At 37.0% G+C, this 19,253-nt stretch overlaps 5 protein-coding genes across 5 annotated transcripts; 2 read left to right on the top strand and 3 right to left on the bottom strand.

Annotated features, from left to right (window-relative positions):
• The first annotated feature begins 130 nt into the window (after positions 1-130).
• Positions 131-3,830, top strand: LOC116112687 (pentatricopeptide repeat-containing protein At5g42310, chloroplastic). The gene is given in 4 exon segments (XM_031398811.1): positions 131-1,998; positions 2,746-2,898; positions 3,001-3,072; positions 3,307-3,830. Coding segments are annotated over 4 exon segments (2,127 nt in total). The 5' UTR covers positions 131-207; the 3' UTR covers positions 3,418-3,830.
• Positions 3,831-4,141: 311 nt separating this feature from the next.
• Positions 4,142-8,468, bottom strand: LOC116112652 (metallocarboxypeptidase A-like protein TRV_02598). Its single transcript, XM_031398776.1, has 11 exons — positions 8,266-8,468; positions 8,017-8,074; positions 7,818-7,931; positions 7,461-7,598; positions 6,804-6,873; positions 6,659-6,714; positions 6,251-6,376; positions 5,555-5,694; positions 4,998-5,070; positions 4,837-4,911; positions 4,142-4,679 (listed from the first exon to the last, which is right to left on the bottom strand). The coding sequence occupies exons 1-11, from the start codon at positions 8,397-8,399 to the stop codon at positions 4,353-4,355; spliced, it is 1,311 nt and encodes a 436-aa protein (XP_031254636.1). The 5' UTR covers positions 8,400-8,468; the 3' UTR covers positions 4,142-4,352.
• A 2,554-nt stretch (positions 8,469-11,022) lies between these two features.
• LOC116112691 (stemmadenine O-acetyltransferase-like) lies at positions 11,023-12,487 on the bottom strand. Its single transcript, XM_031398814.1, has one exon. It carries the CDS (start codon positions 12,442-12,444, stop codon positions 11,074-11,076), a length of 1,371 nt encoding a protein of 456 aa, XP_031254674.1. The 5' UTR covers positions 12,445-12,487; the 3' UTR covers positions 11,023-11,073.
• A 1,067-nt stretch (positions 12,488-13,554) lies between these two features.
• On the bottom strand, positions 13,555-15,794 carry LOC116112665 (probable flavin-containing monooxygenase 1). Its single transcript, XM_031398788.1, has 5 exons — positions 15,345-15,794; positions 14,979-15,216; positions 14,504-14,670; positions 14,020-14,366; positions 13,555-13,915 (listed from the first exon to the last, which is right to left on the bottom strand). The coding sequence occupies exons 1-5, from the start codon at positions 15,792-15,794 to the stop codon at positions 13,555-13,557; spliced, it is 1,563 nt and encodes a 520-aa protein (XP_031254648.1).
• Positions 15,795-17,689: 1,895 nt separating this feature from the next.
• Positions 17,690-18,885, top strand: LOC116112686. The gene is made up of 3 exons (XM_031398810.1): positions 17,690-17,770; positions 17,862-17,995; positions 18,095-18,885. The coding sequence occupies exons 2-3, from the start codon at positions 17,887-17,889 to the stop codon at positions 18,610-18,612; spliced, it is 627 nt and encodes a 208-aa protein (XP_031254670.1). The 5' UTR covers positions 17,690-17,770; positions 17,862-17,886; the 3' UTR covers positions 18,613-18,885.
• Positions 18,886-19,253: the final 368 nt, after the last annotated feature.

A 19,253-nucleotide genomic window follows, 5' to 3' on the forward strand; every position in this document is an offset into this window, starting at 1 on the left:
TTTTAAAAGGACGAATAAAATTATTACACGTAAGACCCGCCTATTTTCACCAATAGTATCTGAAAAAATCTGGGTTCATCTCTTTAACGTTGCACAGATGACAGAACACAACTCAAAAGTACAGCCACAAACTAAACTAAAATAAAGGCGATAATGTAACCTTCTCTCTCTGTACACTTTCTTCAATTCTCTCTTTAGTAGAATAAAATGCTTCTGTTGCCACAACCTTTATCGATTCGCTTCCCTTCAATTCGTTTCACTTCTCCAACCCTACGGCACTACCTCATATTTCTGCCGCCATTTTCAGCTACAATCGCCAGCACTGTAACCGTCACTACCGCCACCAGTTCCGGTGATTCTTCTTTCTCTTCCTCTTCTTCTTTTACTTCAAAATCAAACGACGTTGACGAAGAAGACGAAGACGAAGACGACGTTTTATCATTTCATAGAAAGAGCTACGACTTCACTCCCCTTCTCAATTTCCTCTCAAAGAGAAGTAATACTACTACGGACTCGGACTCTGACTCAGCATCATCGCCTACCTGGCTAGACCCAGCTGAGTTCCAACTCGCCGAGTCATATCGAGCTGTGCCGGCGCCACTCTGGCACTCGCTTTTAAAGAATTTATGTTCTTCCTCCTCTTCAGTTGATTTAGCGTACGCCCTGGTTTCATGGCTACAAAAACACAACCTTTGTTTCTCCTACGAACTGCTCTACTCAATCCTCATCCACGCGCTTGGGCGGTCAGAGAAACTCTACGAAGCGTTTCTACTCTCGCAGAGACAAAGTCTAACTCCACTGACATACAACGCGCTTATCGGTGCCTGTGCTCGCAACGACGACTTGGAAAAGGCCTTGAACTTGATGTCTCGAATGCGCCAAGACGGTTACCAATGTGATTTTATAAACTACAGCTTGATTATTCAATCACTCACGCGTACAAACAAGATTGATACTTCAATTTTGCAGAAGCTTTATAGAGAACTCGAATGTGATAATATTGAGCTTGATGGACAATTAATTAATGATATAATTGTAGGTTTTGCAAAAGCCGGTGATCCGAGCCGAGCTTTGCAGATTTTAGGGATGGGTCAAGCGATTGGGCTGAGTCCTAAAAGTGGAACTCTGCTGTCTGTTATATCGGCGTTAGGGAATTGTGGTAGGACTGTTGAGGCTGAGGCTGTTTTTGAGGAAATGAAAGAGACTGGGTTGAAACTCAGAACTAAAGCTTATAATGCTATTGTAAAAGGTTATGTAAAAGGGGGTTCTTTGAAGGATGCTGAATTTGTAGTATCTGAGATGGAGAGAAGAGGCGTTTCGCCTGATGAGTATACTTATAGTTTTCTGATTGATGCTTATGCTAATGCTGGTAGATGGGAGAGTGCTAGAATTCTGTTGAAAGAGATGGAAGCTAGTAATGTGCAACCGAATACGTTTGTTTATAGTAGGATCTTAGCAGGGTATCGTGATAGAGGAGAATGGCAAAAAACATTTCAAGTTTTGAGAGAAATGAAGAGTAATGGAGTGGAACCTGATAGGCATTTTTATAATGTGATGATTGATACTTTTGGGAAATATAATTGTATTGATCATGCAATGACCACATTTGATAGGATGTTATCACAGGGGATACAGCCTGACACTGTTACGTGGAATACGCTTATAGATTGTCATTTTAAGTCAGGGAGATATGATAGAGCAGAGGAGTTGTTTTAGGAAATGCAGGACAGGGGGTTCTCGCCTTGTGCCACAACTTATAATATCATGATTAATTTGTTGGGAGAGCGGGAGAGATGGGAGGATGTGAAGAGATTGTTGGGGAAGATGCAGGGTCAGGGTTTATTGCCTAATGTTGTGACGTACACGACCCTTGTTGATATTTATGGACAGTCAGGGAGATTTGAGGATGCAATAGAGTGCTTGGAGGTGATGAAGTCTGCAGGGTTGAAACCATCCTCAACCATGTACAATGCGTTAATAAACGCCTATGCACAGAGGGTATGTTGTTTGCCTCAATTCTTATAATAATTCTTCTTTTTTGCTTTATCAATATCTTCAACGACATCTCTTTTTAGTTTTTGCTTTCTAGGCATATATAACCTATTGAGTGCCTCATTTGTTTTAGTTTTGTTCATGCATCCTGACAGATTATCCTCATGTCTACCTGAAGTAGTTTCTTCTAGTCATATGTCTCATGTGCGGGCTTTTCAGTGAACCTACCATCCAAACTATGTTTGTAGAAGATTTAATTGCTTGAACCTTTATTCTTGTTGTCCTAAGCTGGCCTTAATATCTGTGATATTTTCTTTATTTATTTCTGTAATTTAATTCATGATTAGATATGTTCAACCAGAACTACAGTGAAATTGTATGGACTCTTTGGCTTGTGACTAATTATGTGGTATGATGCATAACTAATCGATCATAATTGGATAGGAGTTTGTGAACTGGTGTTGTTATCATCTTCTGCAGCATTGGGATAGTTGTGCTTGCCTGCATTCAAATCATACATTATTCACGATATTATTTAAAACTGTCAACATATGCTGGTTTTAAAAAAAAAAAAAAAATTACTGTCATCAGGTATAAATTTGGAGAGCTTAATGTAGTGCAATGCACAGAAGATTTGCAAACGTGAGTCCTATGTGTGGCTCTATTAATTGAGTGTTTGTAGCTTTTGGGAATCTTTTATGTGATGTGTTGACTGTTGAGCATCCATTTGATAACCTTCCCTTTTTATGATAGGGCTTATCAGATCAAGCAGTAAATGCATTTAGAGCCATGAGAGCAGATGGCCTAAAGCCTAGTATTTTAGCTCTCAATTCATTAATTAATGCATTTGGTCAGGATGAAAGGGATGTTGAAGCTTTTGCTGTGTTACAGTACATGAAGGAGAACGTAAGTAACACTTGATGTTTATTTTCCCTTTATGTTTTCTCCCTCTGCTTAATAATGGGTATGATCGTTTTACTCATTACATATGGTTCCCTGTATTGGCAGGATTTAAAACCAGACGTGGTTACGTACACTACACTAATGAAAGCTCTGGTTCGTGTTGATAAGTTTAATAAGGTATCAATTTATTATATTTACCCTCAGCTACTCTTTCTCTCATATATCATGCTGTTATATTCTATTAAGAGATGTTATCAGCACCATAAGAGTGTTCTCCAGAAATTTTTAGTTAGGAATCATACCAGACACTGCAGCTATTGCCCTCTTTCCCATTGCAAATTTTGTACGCCTAGCTGCTCACTCGATATTTTTCTCATGTTGATAAGCATTTAAACCATATATGGATTTCAGGTTCCCGCTGTGTATGAAGAAATGATCATGTCTGGGTGCACTCCAGATCGGAAAGCGAGAGCAATGTTACGATCTGCACTGAGATACATGAAGCAGACACTGAAATCATAGTTGCAAGTGGCAATCATCCATTCAAAGCAAACTACGGCATTACATGTCACGTTTGGAATAGTCAGTTATCAACTCAAGGGCAATTGCCACAGTCCTTGGCTTATACATGAAGATGTTGCAATTTCAGTTAGCGGATGCGAGATACATCTTGCTTTATCAGAAATTCTCATCCTCTGGTCCAAATGGTTTACAGGAAGTATTGGTTTGTGCCATACCAAGGCCATCCTCAGAGAAAAGGAAGGATGACTCAGATAGCAATGTTACGATGTTCAGTCGTGTATAACTGAAGACATACTAGTTCCCAAGATCAAAAGTACATTACCTGAAGGAATCCACACTCACAAACTTGCAAATTAGGTTGTATGGTAAAGTTTTTTTCTTCCTAAAATTTTCTTCCACGAGAACCGAAGAAAAAAAAATACAATTTGTTCCTTTTTCTTGTATTATATTTTCACAGCAACAAATTTTTTTTATTATTTTATCACACTGGAATACTAATTCAATATTTTAATCTAATTAAAACTATGATCTTATAAGAGCAAAATTGCAAAATTTTGACAAATACAAGGTATAACACAAAGAAAAATGATAGAGTTATCGAAAAGTGTATACCAAAATTGTGCATTGAATGACGTAACAAAATCTTGATCGTTGATTAATATTAACTTATAATGAATTAACGGTCAGGATTTTATCACGTCATTCGGTGCACAAATTCGATGCACACCCATCGATAACTATAGCATTACTCTAACACAAATCTCACAACAGTCAACACTAAAATTGAAGAGTTATATAATGGGTACGCATCCAATATATACCGGAAAAAACTTCGCTGAAAAGTTCCTATGCGGCATTCTAGGGAAAAATATCTGTAAGTGTGTAATCATACATTTTCCCAAAAGAATTTTAAGAAAACCTCCCTTGTCCACCAATCAATGGGATGCGGCTGCAAAGCTCGAAACTATTGGTCTACTACACTTGCTTTTTGAAATTCTAGAACAGAACATGAACATTAATAGCACAGATGATAACAAGAATAGCCTGAAATATGTTCTAATCTCTTGCATTCCAAAGTCAAGCACCTCCATTTTCTTCCCAGATCTATGAGTTCTTTCCATTAAGTAACCATCAAGATATTCATCTATGGATACCAATTTGTCCAGATTTGATGCAGAGGTTTTTTCCTGGAATTCGTCCAAGTGATTTGGACCCAGTTTAAAAATTGTGAAAAATGCAGCAGACCAACTGTTGAGAACTCCCTGATCGAAAAAAGGAACACATGGTCAGAGGATCTAACTTAGTCAGTGTATATATATTTATACATTAACAGTAACATAGGAGAAGGGAAGAAATTAGGTAAAATGGGTTGAAACAGAATAGTACAGAGCAATAAATTTAAGAACTAAACCAACTTACATTGAAGGTAGAGTGATCAACGGGATTAAACATTTTAAAGCAGTCATTTGATGAGGCAGTATTGTCTCCATATATCTGCCAAACAGTGCAAGTAGTTATTGACATGAATGAATCAAACTTGCTGTAATCAATTCTGTTAAAAGCATTTGCATATCACAAACCTCAAAGGTGAAAGCCATGGGCACCCTTACAACATCAAACATGTAATCTGTTGCTGTCCCATGTGCCAGGTACCTAGAATCAAGCAAGTTAAAAATCTGCAGGAAGAAGCTTAAAAGTATAAAACATGCAGAGTCAGTGAACAACACAGCTTCCAGTTGAAGCTCCTAGATCTACTGAATATCCCCAACCTCTAGCTACATGACATCTAATTCAATATAACTGTTAAATCTTAATAATTTCCTCTAAAATGGTTTGATGCCTAACCACGCCACCTAAACTCTATTCGGCTAGCAATTTACCATACTTCTTAGGATTTGCATCTCCAATTCTCAATCTTTTTCTTTAAGCACTAATTTAATATTGCTAACAAAGTCAGGCGAAAGCTCCAAACTCCAGAGAGGACTCACGGACCAACCTAGCAATGGTCTCATCAGCCAGCAGGCCCTACAGACACTATGCCCTATGGACCTAAAGGGCCACTATGACACTAAAAAATGCCTGAAGTAGTGGAGAATTAACGTAATCAGAGATGATTCTTAGTATAAGCAATACATACCCTACAGAGCCTCCACCAGATCCAATCATGCAATGGTTGTGGCAGTGAGCTTTATTGATTTCTTCAAGCAACCTCCTCATCCGCTGTGAAGACAATCCTTCAGGAGTAGTGTTTTTGTGGTCATATGGCATGAACAGTGCCTGGAAAGAAAGAAATGTCAAGATCCATCATGCAGGCTATACAACAAATGCCCCTAAGAGAAGGCAAAACAATAAAAGAAAAGAGCAATTTTGAGCTTTAGTTGCCCCTAATAAAAGAAGAAGAAGTAAATTAGCAACCGTAAAAACTTCTTTATCCACAGAAAAGCCAGCATAGTTAATCATATCCAGGGAGTATGAATATTTCCTTGTGCAATGAGAATCACTGGAAACATGATTGCACCGAAACAAAAACATTCACGAGCAATCAAATTTTTTGAAATGTTATATATACAAGTACAATATACCTTCAGTCAGCCAAAGCAAGAATAATAATAGTTTATCTTCTGTGGTGTGAGGATAATATCACAAGATATACAAAAATAATATAAGAGAATTAGATTAATTGATTTTAGGGTTCAAAACATCATCTGAGAGAGTAAATCACATCCTTTCAAAGCTGTTAATGTTGCAATCTTGATGAAAAACATGGTAATCTAATTATGGAGTATTTTGAAGGAAAAAGGTCTTTAAAGGGGAATATTAAGTGGGAACTTACTTCCATGCCAGAATGTACATTAACCCATACGTGAGGATCAAAGGATATGGCAAGTTTCCGCAGTATTTGAGTTTCAGGCTCACTAAAAGGAGCATATCCAGGATTCTCTTCATAAGGATCGAAGTCCTACAATTTAAGCAAAAACAGAAATTAGTAATAAAGTCTTATCAAAGAGTAGCAAACCAAAAAATTGAAAACCATGGCATTTATAGCAAAGAAATAGACAGTAAGGACATAAAGCCTCTATTACTACCAAAAGTTCAACCAACAGTGTCAGTTATATATCATGTATATTTGGTGCTCTGAATGTTATTGTGAGAGACCAATCAGTGTGTTTATGAAGGATTTAACTACAGAAAGAAATATGAAGCTGAACTAAAGTGTCTGTAATGAATAGGCACAACAAACCTTCTCCTTTTTGCCCCAATCTACACTCCAATTTCGGTTTAGATCAACTCCTCTCCCTGCCAAAATTTCACAAACTTATGCGTTTCAGTATCTGCACTCCAAGAAATCACGTATATTTTCAAATCAATAAAATCAACTTCATAACCATTTCTTCGTTCGCAAAGATCTCCTGCTTCAACAAGTTTTCGGCCATTCAAATTTTCCATTGGCACCACCTGCAAAATCATTCTAAATTAGCAAGTACACTAAAAAAAATATCAATAAACTTTTTTTCCTGTAAGTTACAAAGGAAGTTTATAACAGCCCTTCTTCCAGGTATAAGCAGTATGATTGAATGTCTAAGTCACAGCTTTCAGTAATTGCCTTAGGGTGAATAATTTATCTTATTAGTAAGCAATAAACAACTAAGCATTACAAGATCTTTTAAGATACAAGTTGTCAGCATATGAATTGATATGCAGGTGTCAGCACCAGTAGCAGAGGCCACTAATCTGTATTGGGAAAGCCAGATATATCAAAGTCAAGGTAAAAAAATGAAGTGATTCGAGGAGAAAGAGGAGGAAAACAAACAAACTATTAAAATCAATTAGAAGTTTTCAGTCTTTTTTATTCTCTAAATTAGTGTATATACGCTAACAAAAAGTATATATAATCTCTTTGCCACCTATCTAAGATCCATACTAACGTATCAAACAAACAAAATTTGCATTAACGAATGAGTTCAATTTGTAGAAAAAATATGCGAGTACACTACATGATGCAAGTGATGGGAAAACTGTTTCAGCAATTAGTTGAAAGTTACCTTTATAACAAGGTCGTCAAGGGTACTGTTTAAGGAAGCTGGATCCATGGTGGGTAGAAATTGCTCTTCACTTAAGATTGACAAGATCCTTAAGGCAAGTTCGGATGTTATAAGTTCCCTCCCATGCTGCCCAAAACTCTGGAAGACAAGGAATCATCTGTCAAAAAAACCAGCAATTACAAATCCGAGACAAACGTAAAAAGGAGAGACCCCATTCTATCAGAGAAGAAAACACATTGATTTTCAACCTCTTAAACTGAAACAATTTGACAGGACTCACATCACTTAGACTTAACTGAGAACTAACTATTCGCATCACAATTTAATTAAATTAGACAAAATATACAGAAAACTTACAAGAAGGATCCGAAACTTTGACCTGCCTTCAACATCTTTCCTTCTCCTCCGGCAATAAGTAACTACACTGATCTCTGCACTATAGCCCTTATTTCCAGTTTTAATTGTCTCCATCTGTTCAAGTATGATATTCTAATTACTCACAAGTTTAAAAAATTCTTAAAAATAAACAAAATCAAAAACACCATACAACACTTACAGTGAGTTTGTCCGGGTGCCGATCCACTAAACTCTTAATCATTTCCATCAAATCGCCACTGCAAAATCACATACCAAAAACATTTATTGTTCCTCCAATTTCGCGGCAACCAAACAGGAAAAATTCAACAATAATTAACTAAAAAATTTGCATCTGCTCTAATTGTTGACCAAGATTCAAACAAAATCACAACACATCATGTTTCGATTTCTCCTCCACTAAACAATAATAATACTAATGAAAAGTTACCTGGAGTGATAAAGATCGCGATTGATGGGAATAACGGTGTGATTATGATCGCCATGAACAAAAATTTGCAAAAAAGAAACGATTAAAAGGGAAGAATAGTAGAAGAGAGAGAAGGTACGACGTCGCATGGTCATATTGAGTAGAAGTGAAGAGAAAAAAAGAATGTTGTGTTGAGTCTGCTTCTGTGTTTTCTTCTCATTTCATTTTCCAGACAAAAAAAACAAAAAGACAAAGCGATTAATTCGATGACTTTCTTGTTTCGACGATCAAGGACAGAGATAGAAAATGTGGTCTTGTCTGTTTATCTATGAATTTTCCACGTTCAATGGCCAATTTATCCCGTTTTCTGTTTTATTTTATTAATATTTTCTCCGTTTGAGTACCAGGCGGTGGGTTTCAATTCACCAATCAGATCCAAAATCAACTGGGACCCTCCACGGCTCCACCAATGATGGAATTCAATCTATCTTTTGTTAAACACGAGTACTAGGCTAACCGTTTAAGTGTCACTCACCTGAGATATGGGCTAGAGCTGGGCCTAGACCAAATGATTTCTATTTTAATTTTGCAATAACTTTTTCTGGATTTTTTTTTTTTTTTTTTTTTTAACTATTGCCTGCAGCAATATCTCTGCCCAATCTTTTTGTCACAAATTAATTATCTTATGTGTATGTATACTATGTAATTAAAAAATTAATATAATTATGTATGGAAGGATATGTTAATGAGATATTCTGGTTCGTTTTTCTACTTGTTCCATGTAAAATTGCACGTCTGTCTTTGGAAAATATGAATGTTATTAGTAATTAAAATATGAATCCTATTAAAATTAATTCAAGGTGAAGAATGTGAAAACATAAAGTATTAAACATCATGGATAGAGTGTCTTAGAAACTGTGATTGCTTCTGTTTGATTAATTATGTATTAGGTTTATGGTGTTGTGTATTATTATATATAGTGTTTATGAAACTATGATGAATTTCTTTCATTTAGGATTGAGAAGCGAGCTGAACAGTTCGCGAGCTACTCGATAGGCTCACGAGCCTCATTGTGCTTGAAGGGCCAAATTGTAAGTTTTGTAACTTTATTTCATTTTCAAGTTTTTAGAATAACAAACAACCCCCTTCTCACCATAAACTCGAAGCTTGAGCTCGTTCGAGCTCGATTACTCAAGCTCGAGCACGAGGTCGAGTATCCACCCATACTTGCGAGCTCGAGCTCGAGCCCAAGTATTTAATCTCGAACGACCTCGGCTCGAACTCGAGCTCGATAATGTTCATCACGAACTGAGCTCGAGTGTCCAAATACTCGGCTCGTATATACCTTTACTCTCATCTATGAATGTAAACAGATTATGCCGAACTACGTAAATATCATGTCTCTTTGTATAATATAATTTTATTATTAAATTATTAATCTCAAATGTATGTTTTTCATTACGCAATTGGACCTACCCAAAAGAGTAATGTTATCGAGTCAATGCAATGACACATATGAGATAATGTAACTTTCATATCCTACTAACCCTATATTTATTATAAATAGAGTTGGTAAAACCCACGTCTAGCTTGAATAAAATATAGGCCTTGGTTTAGACTTAGGTTTTTATAATCAAAACCTTTAATCAGATTTAAATTTATTTAAATTAAAATATTAAAGAATATACTTTTATTTTATACAATATTATGTAACCTCTGTGTGTATAGGTTGTTAGAATATTTCCTAATTGTGAGCTAACATTAATTATATTTTAGTTTGATAAAAACTGGCTAAATGCATAGTATAATGACCTATTCTGATGGACTTAATATGATCATTCTAAAATAACTCATTACACTTCATTTTGATACTATGGATCGATGACAAGTATGAGCTTAGACCTAAAATGGGTTTTAAATTTTATTGAACCTTTAATGATAGGGTCCAATAGATTGGTTGGCTAGGTCTCATTCCCAAAACGCGATCGTACGCGAAACTCTATTTGGAAGTTGTCAATATGGATCCTTTATGGAAAGGAAGATCGGCCACCAAGCCCACTACTGATAGGGTCCAATAGATTGTTCGAAACTCCATTTGGAAGTTGTCAATATGGATCAGATCGGCCACCAAGCCCACTACTGGAAATGAATTCAAGGAACTCAGAAGCGATGGTAGAGTCAGGTTTTTTCTAATCCTTAATCTTTGAATTCAATACTCTATAATCAATATACAAATATATGGATTGATTGTTAGAATTGAGTGGAATTCATGTTTGAATTCCAACATGGGTTTGAGCTAATTTGTCACCCCCTTAACATGTATGACAAATTGATGGGATCTTTTCAACCGTTTAAGCTGCTTAAACAAATTCTAATGTTTGTTGGGTAGCTTAATAGTTGTGTCAATTGTCAAAAGGTTACACACCATATGAGTTAATTTGGAGCCGATTGTGACGGTATATCCAAACTATTTCATCTTTTAATATTGATTCCTTTCCTTATATATATATATAATGATTAGGAATATCCAAGTCAGTTTATGCGTATCTCAACTAATTTTCTAAAACCCTGAAACTATCGGTCAGATAAGAGTTTCAGTAGCTATCCCTACCTCTATTAAAGACCAATGAATGACTCGAACTCAAGACCTCTTAAATAATACAATCAAGAGTTCTTATCAAAACACTTCTCTACTGAGAGATAGTTATTGTTCCGTATATTTAAACAGTTTTGAGAGAATATTATCATACGTAAGTTTATGTATCAAAATTACAAAGTTTGGCATGGGAATTTCATAGCTACTGTAAAACATACAAAGCAAAACAATCCTCAAATAGACGAAGCTCTGGGTGATCTAATTACCAAAGGACTCGGATCCACTGAAGCAAATTTCAGGAATTCTGGGTTGCTTACGAGTAAATCCATGTCTTTCTCATCCAAAGTCATCCAAGCTTCGATGCCATCACCTGACTTTGTTTCAACCAAAATGATGAGGTTCATAAACACTGGACTGCTTAAACCCATACTACTCACCCACACAGGCTTTCCCCATCCAAAATCGTTTTCATAAAACCCAAACTTACACCAACTGGTAAATCCAAAATAATCTACTTCATCTTTGGATCCAAACTCCCCTATCTCTTTCAGTGACTCAGACATCACAACATTGCCTTCATCACTGGTTAGCTTCTTAACAAAGTCACCATCAAATTTTGATATTGCACCTCTCACTTTACCTGCCAAGTCATGCAATTCTAGCTTGTCTGTGTTCGTGATGCATTCAGCAGCTGCCATCCAAAGGAGGTTTCCTGTAGAATGATCTGATACGGGAGGCACCATTCTTTTGCGAAGATTCACTAAGTGGGTCAATAAAGACGGCCTTGGTGAGCCTTTTTTCTCTTTTGACGCAGCCATGGTGGACTTCCATATGAAAGCTGAAACCGCCTCAACGCGTGTGGGAGTGGGACATTTCACACTTAAGCTCGTGGCCTGGTTCTTGAGAGTGGTTATTGCTGAGGCATCGAAAACAAATCTCCTTGTAATACAATTTCCTTTTATGAACAAGGAACCCCAGGTCACCATTGATGTATCTCTAAGCCACAAATCATTTGCGGGAAAGAGTTGTGAATTAGCAGCCAAGTTGGGGTATATTATTTTCTCGCAGCCACGAGCTGTTGAAGTCCATGCTTTGAGGAAGGTACTCAGCGCGGCACCATCGACGATCTTGTGTGAAATGCATATACCTACGGCGATACCACCACAATCAAAGACATTTATCTGAATACTAGTCACGTAAGTTCCTGCTGTTGATTCCTTCAAATTAATGAGATCGCAAGGAAGGAAATTATGCACCAACATGAGATCAGGTTGGCTGAGGAACTCTTCAAGACAGCAGTTAACTCGAGTCTCAACATAATAAGCACCTTCATCGTTGCACTCAATGGACAGATCATCTTTAATCTTTCCCGCAAATGGGTAAAATCGAGTCAAAGTTTCTGACAAAGATTTCTTTAGCAAAGCTAATCTTTCTGGGATGTCAAGATGGTTAGCAGTGGAGTCATTCATGGGATAGAAGAGAACAATTGGAGCATATGGATAAGAAATAAGTTGATCCAAAAGGGAAAGCTTGAAGATTTTAAGGTGTCGGGGTGTTGGGGAAGATGGTTTTATATTTTCTTTGGAAATGGTTTTCACTTCCATTTTTGATAGATTTTGTCTTTGCACCTCTCAAGTTGATGGAAATGCAACTGGTTTCAACACAATTTATATGTCAAGAGGTAAAGATCGATACAAATAAAGCACTTTAAGGCGCGGCGCTATATTGATGCTCTCTCCAAGATTCTTTCTTATCATGAAAGCGAGATTTAGTTCCCACTTGAATTGGAGCATTAGGAGAAGTCCTTTTCTGTTCTTCATTTAGACCATTTCTTTCTATATGATTAATGGTCAAGACTCAAGATAATTAAGTTGAACACGAGGTGCAATTAATAAAGAAATAAGCTGTGAAACTAGCTAGGCCTTTGAAATCTCCCATCCAAAAGGATTGACAACGATCAGTTTAACTTCTGATATAAATTTACTGTACAGCATGATAAGTTTTGAGAATTATTTATGAATTAAGTAAATGGTATCAACATCGCCGACTCGTCACTTCTACTGCTGTATTGCATGCACGGCTCTTGTTCTTAAATTTTCCATTAATTTGTTGAGGTGATATGGACCCTTCTAATATAATAAACTGTCACTAACTCACAACGAAGCTCTTGCTCCAAGCACTTATCGGTTGTTTTATGACAAATGTGCCGTCTTCCTCGTCCAAACCATGAAGCACTTACTTTGGGAAGTGAGTTTTCTAGGACATCAAAGGATCTTATTTTTGGTCATTTTTGTTTTTTCTTCTGTTCGGCAATTATAACGTGAGAGTATATTCTTTACTCCTTAATGTTGGATATGATTCATACTTTGTATGGGTTTGAAACCATCTACGCAGATGCATTCGGAGGTTATGGGATAGAGTTTTCTGTTATATATTTATGATGTAAAAGTGAGAAACCAAGGGTTAAGAAAAATAGAGAGAGTGGGCTACCATCAATATAGATTGTAATTGCTACAGAACTCTGGAGCTTAATACAAAATCTACATTTGAATGCTAGACGTAGTTCTTTAATTGGAACAAACTAGGGTTTTGTTTTATTTTATTGCATGTGTTTGGCTGTGTTTTCAACACTCGATGCATATAGCACCTTCAATCAGTAGCTTCCCTTGATGCAAATGTAATAAGGTAATTGATATAGATGACTCATTGAAAATCTAGGTACAATCTTGGGATAAATTTTTATAATCTGATGGACCATAAGGAGCAAACAGCTCAGCAAGAAATGAGTTTTTCCTCTTTGGATTTTGTCCCATGTCCTTGCACAGCTGATCATTGCAATGTATTTGCAGAGATGCGCTCACACAGTGTCTTTTGTAGCCTTCACCAGCATAAAGCCGCATGCATTTTTCCCACTGCAGAACATCATGTTCCATCTTAATTATGGATGGTAACACAAATTTTCCAGCAAGAAAATGTGCTAGCCACTTGCTTCTCATTTCCGTGGTGTATAAAACGGCTGGACTTTCTGAATATCCAAGTATTGCCAACTGGGGAATTCGGGGATGAATGCACTCTCTGAAACCAGAACACAAAACCGTTAATTTATCAGATAAAGGTTACTAAAGAATTATATAATTCTTCTCCCTATTTTTTTTCAAGAAATTCCAGAGGTTCAATACCTGTAGAATGGAGCTGGCTCAGTTATGTGTTTCTGGAAGTAAGTTGATTTAAAAATGTTTTTGAGCTTTTCATCACTTCTATAACCAGTTGCGAAGATAACAATATCAGTTGCTAGAGGAGTCATCTCGCCATCTATGAGCAAACCATTTTTGCAAAAATTTAATCTTTTAAATTTCCTTAAGATGAGGCTTCCTTCTTCGACTCTGTCGTAGAAGTTAGATGGCAGACTTGTGAACATACATGAAGAAATCTGTTGAAGGAAGCTATGACTAGGAATCATATTGTATTTCTTCAATGGATATGTCCATTTCAGATAGAACTCCAACACTTTCGAAAATATCCAAAGCTGAAAAAAAACATAAAATTGGTAGCATGAATTGATCATTATGGACTACCAAAATTAGTTGAAAGTTTGATCATACTTTACTGGTAGCTGACCAACAGAACCAAAGAATTAGAAGAGATACAGCGTCAGAATGTTACCATGGGTGAGAGAAAAGTGACTAAAAGCCAGAGGAAGACTCCTTCACCTGGCTTGTGATACATAAACTCTGTGGAGCGATTTAAACTTCGAAATGTCAATGGAACAAAGTGATCAGGAACCGTCCAATGAGTTGTCTTGAATAACAGCGTACATGGGTGTCTGGTTCCTGATATGATATCAAATTAGAACGATTAAAAACAGTGCTGCTTGAACGATATTATCCAATACACACACACACACACACACACTCTTAATGATGTGTTCATTGAATCAGATTCAAGTTCGTGCAAGATTAATAAAATACACTAAAAACTGAAATTATACAGATTGGTATCATCTTCTAAGAATAAAAATATGGGATCAGGGAGCCATCACCCCTTCTGGGCTATTAAAATTCTAATTCCTGGAGAAAATTATCCACTATATTTGAAATATTTGTTGCCTAGAGTCTAGAACAGAGGAAAAGGCTTTTACCATTTCTAGCTGAAACCTCTGCTGCTACATCCAGTGCTGATTTCTGGAACCCAATGACAGTAACCCGCTTTTCTTTGATGAATTCAGCTGCCACATCATTATCCATAGCAGCATAATCCATGGAATGTAAGACCTTTCCGTCAAACACTTCAGGGCCTTTGTTTATTGGAAATTCTGGCATGTTTGGGAGGTCACTGTACCTCCCAATGCACAGTATCACAAAATCCACCCGGTAAACCTAGTACATGAGAAACTAAACCTTTAAATCCAGTAAATATTTAGCTTCCGAACTATAAAGTTGAAGAACGAGATAATAGTTTATATTTCTGGTATTAAAACATATATAAACTGTATCAGTATATTTACCTCGGTGGATGATGGATTTTGAGCATCCTGTACAATGACATTCCATTTTCCAGAGGGCGAGAAGGGTCTACCGGAGCCGCCCCATAAATTGGAAGAGAGGACATTTTCATGATGATCAGAAGTTGTGATAAGGTGGTCGATAGAAATGACTTTAGTGTCAAATTTGATCCTGGAAATGAGGTTGAAGTGAGTAGCATAAGCTTGGAGGTAGTCCATGACTTGGTTGTGATCCGGGAAAGTGTCGGTGACAGAAGGCGGCCATGCCAAATCGGAGAACTGGTAAAAACTTTTGGGTGATTGGAGCTTTGTGGACTCTAACGTTTGAGACCAAATTCCACCTACGCCACTCCTTGCCTCAAACACTATGGGATTAAAACCCTTCTCCAGAGTGTGTTTGCATGCAAGAAGACCACTCACTCCGGCGCCAATTATTGCAATTTTCTTCATCATTTTGGACCTCCTTAGTCTTTACACATTACCAGCAGATTAATGGCATATTTCAATGCACTTATATCGGTAGAACTTGTCCTTTTCTAATTTAATTGATTCATTCAACTTCAACCAAAGAGAGTAGTTCTGTGTTGGTTTTGGTTTGTAACTAGTATCCCCAGGTCAAAGCTTTAATGGTGAAGTAGCTGTAACCGTGTAAGAGACACCATCCAATAACGTCAGGGATCACCTTCAAAATTCAATCAGGTACTTACGTCATGACAAATTGAACTCACCTCGGAATCAGGACTAACAGAGTCAGCTCTATGTTTTTAAATCAGCAAATAGCTGAAGAGCTATAGCTCCCCTCCACGTTTGCGCCATGCATGCGCCCTTGGGCTTTTACTATAACAAGTCATGTTGACCTATGGGTCCACCCACTTTACACCGTTGCCTTTCAGGTGTTGTAGCTTGAACCCGAAAGCAGGTTCAAAAGCAAATCCACCCAGCCCATCTTCTAAGTTCAAACCAGGCCCACAGATTCTAGAAATCTGTTATTTGATTTAAATACTTAATTATATTTTTGTTATCAATTAAAAATCGTGTTGGAGTGGATTTTGGCTACCGTTAGCCGTACGGATTTGGCTTAGAACAAGGAAACTCTAACTTAGCGTTAGTCAGGGAATGGTGGGAGGAGAGGCTTGAGAACTTTGGGGTTTTAGTCAATGGATGTCAGGGAAGTTGGTCATGGGGTCGGTGAACGCCAATAACGTCAGATTTGAGTTGACGGTAACAATGGTAGTGATTGAGTGGTTAGAGATGGGGATGATGTGAATGTTGATAAACAGGATGTTATTGAAATAAACTTGAAAGTGAGATAGTTATTTTCTAATTCTACTAATTTGGGGGTTAAGAAATAATTTATTAATTTATTTGTCAAGGACAATATGATTGTAATAGCACTCTCCGGTAAGAATCTAGAATTTATGAAATTAGGGGTGGGAAGATGTATTTTACTCTTATTTAAAATATAAGTGAGGCTCAAATTAGCCTAAGCGATTAGTGTATTACCAAATAGAGAGACTAAAAAATTTGGAAAGAAATCGGTGGATTTTATTGTAAATATTATAAGTTAATCACACATAATCAAGCTTTCAAATTTCAACGATTCTAGACCGTCAGATCAAAAATATAACCGTTGGAGACGCTCCGCATCTGACGTTTGAAATTTCAAACAGACATGTCTGTCTCCCAATAAAACCAATCTTTGACAGACAAAAAGGCAACGGCACAGAGAACAGAAGCAACAAAAGAGAATTCACACAGCACAAAGAACGAAGCAGAGAAGAACTAATCATCCTTTAACAAAAAGGTAAGTGTTATTTCTCCATGTTCCTTGTTTAGTCTTCCAAATTGAATCACTCGCTGATACTGTACGTTTCTCTCGATCTCTCTTTCTACAGAGCTTAGTTTCTTTGTAGTATAGCCATGTCTAAGATGAAAACTGATCGCAAGCCTCCGCTGGCTAGATCGCCGATTCGGGTTCGACCACGTCGAGTTCTTCGATCAAACGCAACTTCTCTTCAAACCCCTCCTGGTAAATCTTCTTTAATGTTTCTTGTTTCAAATGATATAATAATAATAATAATAATNATTTAAGTGAGGCTCAAATTAGCCTAAGCGATTAGTATATTAGCAAATAGAGAGACTAAAAAATTTGGAAAGAAATCCGTGGATTTTATTGTAAGTATTATAAGTTAATCACACAAAATCAAGCTTTCAAATTTCAACGATTCTAGACCGTCAGATCAAAAATATTACCGTTGGAGACGCTCCGCATCTGACGTTTGAAATTTCAAACAGACATGTCTGTCTCCCAATAAAACCCATCTTTGACAGACAAAAAGGCAACGGCACAGAGAACAGAAGCAACAAAAGAGAATTCACACAGCACAAAGAACGAAGCAGAGAAGAACTAATCATCCTTTAACAAAAAGGTAAGTGTTATTTCTCCATGTTCCTTGTTTAGTCTTCCAAATTGAATCACTCGCTGATACTGTACGTTTCTCTCGATCTCTCTTTCTACAGAGCTTAGTTTCTTTGTAGTATAGCCATGTCTAAGATGAAAACTGATCGCAAGCCTCCGCTGGCTAGATCGCCGATTCGGGTTCGACCACGTCGAGTTCTTCGATCAAACGCAACTTCTCTTCAAACCCCTCCTGGTAAATCTTCTTTAATGTTTCTTGTTTCAAATGATATAATAATAATAATAATAATGTTTATTTCTTTCATTCTTGCTAAAACCTTTTAAGTTATACCAGGATCTTTAACGAAATCTCAGAAGCTGATCCGCTCATCAGACCTTCAAGAATCGGATCTTCGACCCGAATACCGTACGATTTCTTGCGAGTTACGGGCTCTGGCAAAGATGGTTCAAGATGAACTCGGAGAGGGTAAATTGGGTAATAATAATAACAATAAAGCTGGGTCGGGCAATGAGTTAAGTGGCAATTCGAGTTCTTTCTTTGAAAGGGGTAGGTTTTATGAAGAGTACTCAGCGAGAAGAAATGAGAGGCTGAAGAGAAAGAAAAATGAAACGGGTGACGTGACAAAGACTCCGTATAATCTTGGTGTGACAGTTGAGTCTTCAAAGAGAAGAGATTCGAAGAAGCTAGAGAGTCTGAGGAAGTCTGTTTCTGCTGCTTATTCTGTGGAGACAACTGAGCCCAGATATATGCTGAGAAGCATGAGCAAAGAGAACAGGAAACCTCCTCTACCTTTCAACTCTGTGATTGACAGTCAACGAAAGACGGGGGCTCGTAGAGTCAGGAAGATTTGAATTTTCACAGCTGGGGGGTTTTAGGGATTTTTTTTTTTTTAATTCTGCTATTAGTATTTTGATTTAGGAAAACTGAACTTCATTCATGAATTAAATATGTTCCATTGCTGTTTCTGGGTTTTAGTGCCTGTTTGATGGTGACGCGTAGTAAATATATTTTTACGTCTTTCAACAAAAATCTGGTTGAATGAAAGCAATTCATTCAGGCTTCTTTCTCCGTTCCTTTGTCCATTCACTGTTTCCCTATTGTTCTTTACATTCAATATGGTGAAAAAGGCACAACAAAGATATTAGTCACACGAAAAATATCTATTGATTATAATGATGTTTATGACTACAACAAAATAAGCATTATTTTGTGATGACAATTTTGTTGGCAATCTCCATTCTTTTGTTGTATAACCAAAAAAAGCCTCTATTATTGATAGAAACGAGAAGAAAAAAGAAACATAAGAAAAGCTTCAGATGATTGTGTTCAATTGATAAAGAGGCCTTTCTACGTTGTGACAAGAAGATATGCAAGGCCTTTCAGATATTCGACAATTTCTGATCCTCCAAGCTTTGAACTTCCAAATACTCTATCAACAAAAGTAATTGGAACCTGTGGAAATGCACAAAACACACAGATTAAAGACGATGCC

The sequence above is a fragment of the Pistacia vera genome, unplaced genomic scaffold (genome assembly GCF_008641045.1).
Source record: "Pistacia vera cultivar Batoury unplaced genomic scaffold, PisVer_v2 Contig665, whole genome shotgun sequence".
Lineage (NCBI taxonomy): Eukaryota > Viridiplantae > Streptophyta > Magnoliopsida > Sapindales > Anacardiaceae > Pistacia > Pistacia vera.

Coding starts and splice junctions, on each gene's coding strand:
- LOC116112652 (XM_031398776.1), bottom strand. CDS start 8,399: ATGACCATGCGACGTCGTACCTTCTCTCTCTTCTACTATTCTTCCCTT. Junction 4,912..4,997: donor CCATGGCTTTCACCTTTGAG/GTTTGTGATATG, acceptor ACTGTTTGGCAG/ATATATGGAGACAATACTGC. Junction 4,680..4,836: donor TTGATCACTCTACCTTCAAT/GTAAGTTGGTTT, acceptor TTTTTCGATCAG/GGAGTTCTCAACAGTTGGTC.
- LOC116112691 (XM_031398814.1), bottom strand. CDS start 12,444: ATGGAAGTGAAAACCATTTCCAAAGAAAATATAAAACCATCTTCCCCA.
- LOC116112665 (XM_031398788.1), bottom strand. CDS start 15,794: ATGATGAAGAAAATTGCAATAATTGGCGCCGGAGTGAGTGGTCTTCTT. Junction 15,217..15,344: donor AAAATCCATCATCCACCGAG/GTAAATATACTG, acceptor CTCATGTACTAG/GTTTACCGGGTGGATTTTGT. Junction 13,916..14,019: donor GAGCCAGCTCCATTCTACAG/GTATTGAACCTC, acceptor TTCTGGTTTCAG/AGAGTGCATTCATCCCCGAA.
- LOC116112686 (XM_031398810.1), top strand. CDS start 17,887: ATGTCTAAGATGAAAACTGATCGCAAGCCTCCGCTGGCTAGATCGCCG. Junction 17,996..18,094: donor TTCTCTTCAAACCCCTCCTG/GTAAATCTTCTT, acceptor AAGTTATACCAG/GATCTTTAACGAAATCTCAG.